Source organism: Arachis ipaensis, chromosome B03, assembly GCF_000816755.2.
Source record: "Arachis ipaensis cultivar K30076 chromosome B03, Araip1.1, whole genome shotgun sequence".
NCBI classification, from domain to species: Eukaryota; Viridiplantae; Streptophyta; class Magnoliopsida; order Fabales; family Fabaceae; genus Arachis; species Arachis ipaensis.
In genome coordinates, this window is record NC_029787.2 from 22675394 (window position 1) to 22684097 (window position 8704).

The 8704-nt window shown below is 37.1% G+C and overlaps 1 protein-coding gene across 1 annotated transcript; it reads right to left on the reverse strand.

Moving 5' to 3' along the window:
* On the reverse strand, positions 2391–4070 carry LOC107632606. The gene is made up of 2 exons (XM_016336273.1): positions 3333–4070; positions 2391–3194 (listed from the first exon to the last, which is right to left on the reverse strand). The coding sequence occupies exons 1-2, from the start codon at positions 4068–4070 to the stop codon at positions 2391–2393; spliced, it is 1542 nt and encodes a 513-aa protein (XP_016191759.1).

Sequence of the window (8704 nt, forward strand, 5' to 3'; positions counted from 1 at the left end):
TGTAAAAGTATTTTTTTTTCCGTTTTTCAAATAAAATAGCGATACGGTTTTGAGTCAAAGGCTCATATTTTGTTATTAAGTACATGAAGTCGTCGTAATACCTCTTGCTATCAGAGTGGCGCAACCGGAAGTGTGACATTCTAATAGTGAGGGTGTTACATTCGCCAGTCTTCTTGTGAAATAGTTGACATTTCTGTTAGCATAACACTAGGTTCATTAAGTGTTAGTTGAGATAATATAGGCGTTTTGGTTTGTCTTCTGGTTGTTGCCAGTTTTGAAAAGATATCTGCTCTATCATTTTGTTCTCGAGGTATATGGGAAATTTTAAATTTTTGGAAACCGTTAACAAGATTGTTAACAATAGCATTATACTTTTCCAACAGTGGATCTTTTACCTAAAAGTTACCTGTTACCTGCTGCACCACGAGTAAAGAGCCACATTTGATGCTCAGTTGTGTTACGCCTATTGTATGGGCTAGTCTTAATCTGCTATATATAAGTGCTTCATACTCTACTTGATTGTTGCTTGTATGGAAGGTAAATTGTATAGATTGTTCTAGGGCTGTCTCTTGCTCATCTTCAAGTAGTATCCCTGCTCCTGAGCCCTTGTTGTTTGAGGCTCCGTCAATGTATAGCGTCCAAGTATTTAAGGTCGGACTAGGCTTGTCTACCGTGGACTCTGCAACGAAGTCTGCCAGTACTTGGGACTTCAAGGCTCCTCGCAATTAGTATTGGATGTCATATTCGAATAGTTCGATTGACCATTTGATTAATCTTCCAGCAAGCTTTGGCTTCGTCAAAATTTGCCGGAGGGGTTGTTCTGTTCTGACAATGATGGTATGACTCTGGAAATAATGTCACAAACGTCTGGCTGTTGTTACTAAGGCCAGGGCAAGCTTTTCTAGTTTTGGATATCTAACCTCGGCGTGTTGGAGGGATTTGCTGACAAAGTATACTGAGTGTTGTTGCTTTCCTGTTTCTGTTACCAAGACAGAACTGATAGCATGATTAGTAACAGATAAATATAGATATAACGGTTTACCAAACTCTGGTGTTTGAAGTATGGGTGGTTCTGATAGTATTTTCTTGAGTTCGGTGAAGACTTCCTCACACTCCTTGGTCTACTCAAATTTTTCTTGTTTCCTTACGGTCTTGAAGAAGTGATGTGATCGGTGTGCTATACGAGGTAAGAATCTGGCCAGTGCTGCTAGCCGACCAGTGAGTTGTTGAACCTCCTTGACTATCCTTGGGCTTCTCATGTTTAGAATTGCTTGATATTTTTTGGGGTTGGCTTCAATATCTCGGCAGGTGAGCATGAAGCCGAGAAATTTCTCTCCTTGCACTCCAAAAGCGCATTTCTTGGGATTGAGTTTCATATTATACATTCGAAGTTGTTGAAATATTTTCTTTAAGTCTTTAATGTGATTTGATGCATGTAGTGTCTTTGCCACCATGTCATCAACATAGACTTCTATGTTCCGGCCAATTTAGTTTGAAAAGATCTTGTCCATGAGTCTTTGATATGTTGCTCTTGCATTTTTGAGTCCGAATGACATGACCTTATAACAGAAATTTCCATTGTCAATAATAAAAGCTTGGTCAGCCGAATACATTAGTATTTGGTTATAACCAGAATAGACATCCATAAAGCTTAAACATTGGAAATTGGAAGAGTTGTCAATTAGTTTATCAATGCATGGGAGGGGGTATGCGTCCTTTGGACAGGCCTTATTAAGGTCTATATAGTCAACACACATCCTCCACTTACAGTTATTTTTTCTTACCATTACCACGTTGGCTAACCAGGTGGAGTTTCTGAGCTCTCTTATGAATCCAACGTTGAGAAGCTTTCGGATTTCCTCTAAAGAAGCTGCCTTTTTGTCTGTGTCGAGATGTCTTTTCTTCTGGGCTGTAGGTCGAATAGATAGATTGATCGCCAACTTGTGACAAATGACATTGGGGTCTATTCCTGGCATGTTTTCTGAAGTCCATGCATATAGATCAACATTTTGCCTCAATAGCTCGGCCAGTTGTTCTCGTTTTTCGGGTTTCAGTGCATTGCCGAGGTATGTATACTTGCTTTTCTCAGCTGTTAGTTGAACCTTTGTGAGGTCATCTGTTGGCATCGGTTGTTCCTGATGGTTGGTCCGAGGATCTAATTTGGCCAACGGGGGTAATGGTTCCGAGTTGTATACTGCTTGAACATACTATTGCTCGGGCTGTCTTGAGTATTCAATTTTTAGGCTGGTGTTATAGCACTGACTGGCTTCTCTATGGTCTCCATGAATTGTTACGACTTTGTTATCCTGCGAAAGAAACTTAACACACAAATGCACAGTGGAAATAATAGCATTGAATGTATTCAAAGAAGGTCTGCCTAGAATTATATTCTAAGGACTTTTGCAATCAACAACCAGATATTGTATGTCTATAGTGTTACAGTCAGGATAGTTTCCAAGTGTGGTTTGTAACCAGATATAACCTCGGATAGGAACTTGCTCACTTGAGAAACCTACCAGTTTCCCGGATGATGGTTGGAGGGCTTTGTCACTTAACTTCATTTTCTGAAATGTTGAGTAGAATAGCACGTCTGCGCTACTCCTTGGATCCATCAGGATTTTCTTTACCAAAGGCTCTCCAACCTGCGAAGAGATGACTACGGGGTCGTCGAGGTTGTGGTTAATTACTTTATAGTCCTTGGGGAGAAATGAGATCTCCGACTTGTGTGGGTTGATGGGTTGAGACGAGGTTGATCCCGTTACTGACGTCATAGCTCGGTAGGATCTCTTTCTAGCCGAGTTTGTGCATCCTCCTCCTGCAAAACCACCAGAAATACAATTTATTACTCGACGGGGTGGATTGACATCTTCGTCTACCTTTATCCCCTTGTCTCGGGGATTGTCGATTATTTTGGAATGTTGGCTGAGGTCTTCTGTATGCCGCTTTCTCCCTCGGGTATCGATGTATTTGTCTAGTAGGCCTTGTCGGGCCAGTTTTTCGAGAAGGTCTTTTGCTATAACGTAGTCATCTGTTGTATGTCCATATTTCTGATGGAAGGTGCAATACTTGGACTTGTCTATGTATCGCTGGTCTTGGCATGTGCCTGCTTTGTTTGGCGGTTTGATAAGTTTCGAGTGCAGAATATCTTTGATGATGTCCTCTTTCTTGCCATTGAGGGGAGTGTAGTTGTCGAACTTAGGTGTGAGTTTGAATGATCTTTGGTCTGTTCTGTTACTTGGGTGTTTGTTCCGCTTCTCGTCTTCTCTGTTCGAGGCTGGCTTCTCTGCTTTTCAAAGCGCTCGGAACTCTTCAATCTCGATTTGGGTTGTTGCCTTTTCTCGGAATTCGGTTAGAATTTTCGGCTTTGCTATGACTATGGTCTCTTGGAATTTTCCGGGGCGAAGGCTGCTTTTCAGGGCGTGAAGGTGGTCTTCTGGGTTCAAGTTGGGTATTTCATTGGTCGCTTCAGCGAATCTGGTCATATAATCCTTCAGGTTTTCATGCGTCCCTTGATTAATGGTGCTCAGGTAGTCAGAGTTGTGCACATATATCTTGGATGCAGCGAAATGGTTGACGAATTGGTCGGCTAGTTCATTGAAATTAGAAATGGAGCTTTCAAGGAGGTTGGAGAACCAAATCAGGGCGGCACCGTCTAGGAAAGTTGGGAAAGTACGACATAGGATTAGGGTGGATTCTTTGTTCATGAACATCATGATATATAATTTGGTGACGTGGATGTTTGGGTCCCCTATTCCTACATAAGGTTTTAGGGTCATTGAAAGGGTGAAATTTTTGAACATCTGAAAGCTCATGGCTTCTTTTGTGAATGGATTGGTTATTTTGGTTACGGTTTTTAGGGGAGTGGGTATGGTGTGCTTTGCCTCTGACGTGTGCTCGTCGTTGTCATCCTTGTTTTCAGCGTTCTTGTGCTCTCCTCCTTTACTTTGACTATTTTGCTTTTGACGTAAGAGCTCGGCCATTTTCAGATTCTCCGCTCTGAAAGATTCGTTGATGGCCAGTAGTTCAACCGAGTTGGGGTTTGAGGGGGCATTGCTGTGAGCATCCGCCATATGTCGTGACCTGCAAGGAAAAGAAAAGAAGAAAGCACATAAAATATATAAAAAGATGTGGGGTTAGAAAATCTCGAGCCCCACGATGGGCGCCAAATGTTCCTGTGTGAATATAGATATTCCAAGGTATAGCTCATTCTACTGTCGCTTGAACTTGCTTTCCTGAGAATGAAGGCGAGGAATGTCGTCTTCTTGTCAGGGCGGTGGCGTTGGGCACCTGCAAAGGGACTCCAACGCTCAAGTAAGTAAGAGTGTTAGAATATTCAGAATAGAAATGAAGTGAATTGCGTACCTGTGACTTAGTAGGTCACCAGTATATATTGAGTTATTTTGAAGTGGTTATTCGTATTCTTGTTGCTGGTTTTATAGAGTCTTTTGTTAATGCTCCAATATTTAAGATTCTAGTGGTTTGGTTGGAGAAATTTTCGGGAAGTTATCTCTTTAAACAGTAGTTTTTGATTTCGAACTTTGCTGATTTAGACCGATTTTTAAGGTAATGGATCAGAGATAATATTTCTCTTTTATTTAAAAGTTACCAACACTTTAAAGGCTGACTTAATAAATTAATTTGATTTTATGTTTTTCATATCAATGATGAGATGATTACACGGCCAAAATTATTGGCGCCTCTCATATATAAACATTATTCTTAACTCTTATTTCTCATGTGATATGTCTTTAATTTTTTTTTTTAAGTTAGGAGCGAGATTAAAATTCAAAACATTTAAATGAGAATAAAAAAATTATACCATTTAAATTATAGTTTGTTAGTTTATATGATATTTTTTTAGAGAACTGAAGATTAATAAAGCAATAATTTTATATTCGAGTATAAAGGATAAAAAAAACTTATACTCTTAGCACACATGTCTATAAAGCTATATTTAGTTTTGAGAACACGATAAAATAAGATATTAAAAACATGACACAAATAATAAAGACATAAAAATAGTATTTTTATATTTTATTTAATGATAAATCAAATATAAAATAGAATAAATAATAAAAAATCGAATTTATCTTTTTTTTACACAAAATTTAAAATAAAAAATAAATTAATTATATAAATTTGATAATAATAATTAAAGATAAAAAATTTGTCTCCGTTTAGTGTTTTTACTGTCCTTCTCGTTATTGTGTTCTTGTAAAAAAACACAAAATATACTAATTTAATGTCTTATGACACAATATTTCTGTCTATATCTTACTTACGAAATACGATTTTGTGTCTTTATATTCATGTCTGAGTGTCTTATTCTTATAAACAAATGTAACCTAAGAGATGTTAATTGTTAGCTTCTGTTCTTGTGTGTGGCAAGTTATATCAAGTGAGGAATGTTAGAAAATCAACATAATTATTAAGTTTAGTCAGGAGTTAGTCAATAATATTTAAATGTGTGGGCTAAAAATAATATGTTATTAGATTGTTAGACTAAAAAAATAAATTAATAATTAAAAAATATTGGCAAAAAATAATAAATTTTGCTGACTCTGGAGTTTTTTAAAAAACAAATTACACAACATTGAAACTTTTTTAACCATATTTGAAGTATCTATAGAGAGTAAACTACCATTTGTACCCACAAAAGTTAAAAACGCTGACATATCCACCCATAGAAGAAGGAAATTACCATTTGTATCAATGAAATATAAACTTTTGCTAACAAAACTATCCAAATCCAAAAAAATTATTTGAAATTTTCAAATTACCCCACCACCACCACTTACTCCACACCACCACTTTTTCAATCCCTTATAGTCCTTGGGGAGAAATGAGATCTCCGACTTGTGTGGGTTGATGGGTTGAGACGAGGTTGATCCCGTTACTGACGTCATAGCTCGGTAGGATCTCTTTCTAGCCGAGTTTGTGCATCCTCCTCCTGCAAAACCACCAGAAATACAATTTATTACTCGACGGGGTGGATTGACATCTTCGTCTACCTTTATCCCCTTGTCTCGGGGATTGTCGATTATTTTGGAATGTTGGCTGAGGTCTTCTGTATGCCGCTTTCTCCCTCGGGTATCGATGTATTTGTCTAGTAGGCCTTGTCGGGCCAGTTTTTCGAGAAGGTCTTTTGCTATAACGTAGTCATCTGTTGTATGTCCATATTTCTGATGGAAGGTGCAATACTTGGACTTGTCTATGTATCGCTGGTCTTGGCATGTGCCTGCTTTGTTTGGCGGTTTGATAAGTTTCGAGTGCAGAATATCTTTGATGATGTCCTCTTTCTTGCCATTGAGGGGAGTGTAGTTGTCGAACTTAGGTGTGAGTTTGAATGATCTTTGGTCTGTTCTGTTACTTGGGTGTTTGTTCCGCTTCTCGTCTTCTCTGTTCGAGGCTGGCTTCTCTGCTTTTCAAAGCGCTCGGAACTCTTCAATCTCGATTTGGGTTGTTGCCTTTTCTCGGAATTCGGTTAGAATTTTCGGCTTTGCTATGACTATGGTCTCTTGGAATTTTCCGGGGCGAAGGCTGCTTTTCAGGGCGTGAAGGTGGTCTTCTGGGTTCAAGTTGGGTATTTCATTGGTCGCTTCAGCGAATCTGGTCATATAATCCTTCAGGTTTTCATGCGTCCCTTGATTAATGGTGCTCAGGTAGTCAGAGTTGTGCACATATATCTTGGATGCAGCGAAATGGTTGACGAATTGGTCGGCTAGTTCATTGAAATTAGAAATGGAGCTTTCAAGGAGGTTGGAGAACCAAATCAGGGCGGCACCGTCTAGGAAAGTTGGGAAAGTACGACATAGGATTAGGGTGGATTCTTTGTTCATGAACATCATGATATATAATTTGGTGACGTGGATGTTTGGGTCCCCTATTCCTACATAAGGTTTTAGGGTCATTGAAAGGGTGAAATTTTTGAACATCTGAAAGCTCATGGCTTCTTTTGTGAATGGATTGGTTATTTTGGTTACGGTTTTTAGGGGAGTGGGTATGGTGTGCTTTGCCTCTGACGTGTGCTCGTCGTTGTCATCCTTGTTTTCAGCGTTCTTGTGCTCTCCTCCTTTACTTTGACTATTTTGCTTTTGACGTAAGAGCTCGGCCATTTTCAGATTCTCCGCTCTGAAAGATTCGTTGATGGCCAGTAGTTCAACCGAGTTGGGGTTTGAGGGGGCATTGCTGTGAGCATCCGCCATATGTCGTGACCTGCAAGGAAAAGAAAAGAAGAAAGCACATAAAATATATAAAAAGATGTGGGGTTAGAAAATCTCGAGCCCCACGATGGGCGCCAAATGTTCCTGTGTGAATATAGATATTCCAAGGTATAGCTCATTCTACTGTCGCTTGAACTTGCTTTCCTGAGAATGAAGGCGAGGAATGTCGTCTTCTTGTCAGGGCGGTGGCGTTGGGCACCTGCAAAGGGACTCCAACGCTCAAGTAAGTAAGAGTGTTAGAATATTCAGAATAGAAATGAAGTGAATTGCGTACCTGTGACTTAGTAGGTCACCAGTATATATTGAGTTATTTTGAAGTGGTTATTCGTATTCTTGTTGCTGGTTTTATAGAGTCTTTTGTTAATGCTCCAATATTTAAGATTCTAGTGGTTTGGTTGGAGAAATTTTCGGGAAGTTATCTCTTTAAACAGTAGTTTTTGATTTCGAACTTTGCTGATTTAGACCGATTTTTAAGGTAATGGATCAGAGATAATATTTCTCTTTTATTTAAAAGTTACCAACACTTTAAAGGCTGACTTAATAAATTAATTTGATTTTATGTTTTTCATATCAATGATGAGATGATTACACGGCCAAAATTATTGGCGCCTCTCATATATAAACATTATTCTTAACTCTTATTTCTCATGTGATATGTCTTTAATTTTTTTTTTTAAGTTAGGAGCGAGATTAAAATTCAAAACATTTAAATGAGAATAAAAAAATTATACCATTTAAATTATAGTTTGTTAGTTTATATGATATTTTTTTAGAGAACTGAAGATTAATAAAGCAATAATTTTATATTCGAGTATAAAGGATAAAAAAAACTTATACTCTTAGCACACATGTCTATAAAGCTATATTTAGTTTTGAGAACACGATAAAATAAGATATTAAAAACATGACACAAATAATAAAGACATAAAAATAGTATTTTTATATTTTATTTAATGATAAATCAAATATAAAATAGAATAAATAATAAAAAATCGAATTTATCTTTTTTTTACACAAAATTTAAAATAAAAAATAAATTAATTATATAAATTTGATAGTAATAATTAAAGAAAAAAAATTTGTCTCCGTTTAGTGTTTTTACTGTCCTTCTCGTTATTGTGTTCTTGTAAAAAAACACAAAATATACTAATTTAATGTCTTATGACACAATATTTCTGTCTATATCTTACTTACGAAATACGATTTTGTGTCTTTATATTCATGTCTGAGTGTCTTATTCTTATAAACAAATGTAACCTAAGAGATGTTAATTGTTAGCTTCTGTTCTTGTGTGTGGCAAGTTATATCAAGTGAGGAATGTTAGAAAATCAACATAATTATTAAGTTTAGTCAGGAGTTAGTCAATAATATTTAAATGTGTGGGCTAAAAAAAATATGTTATTAGATTGTTAGACTAAAAAAATAAATTAATAATTAAAAAATATTGGCAAAAAATAATAAATTTTGCTGACTCTGGAGTT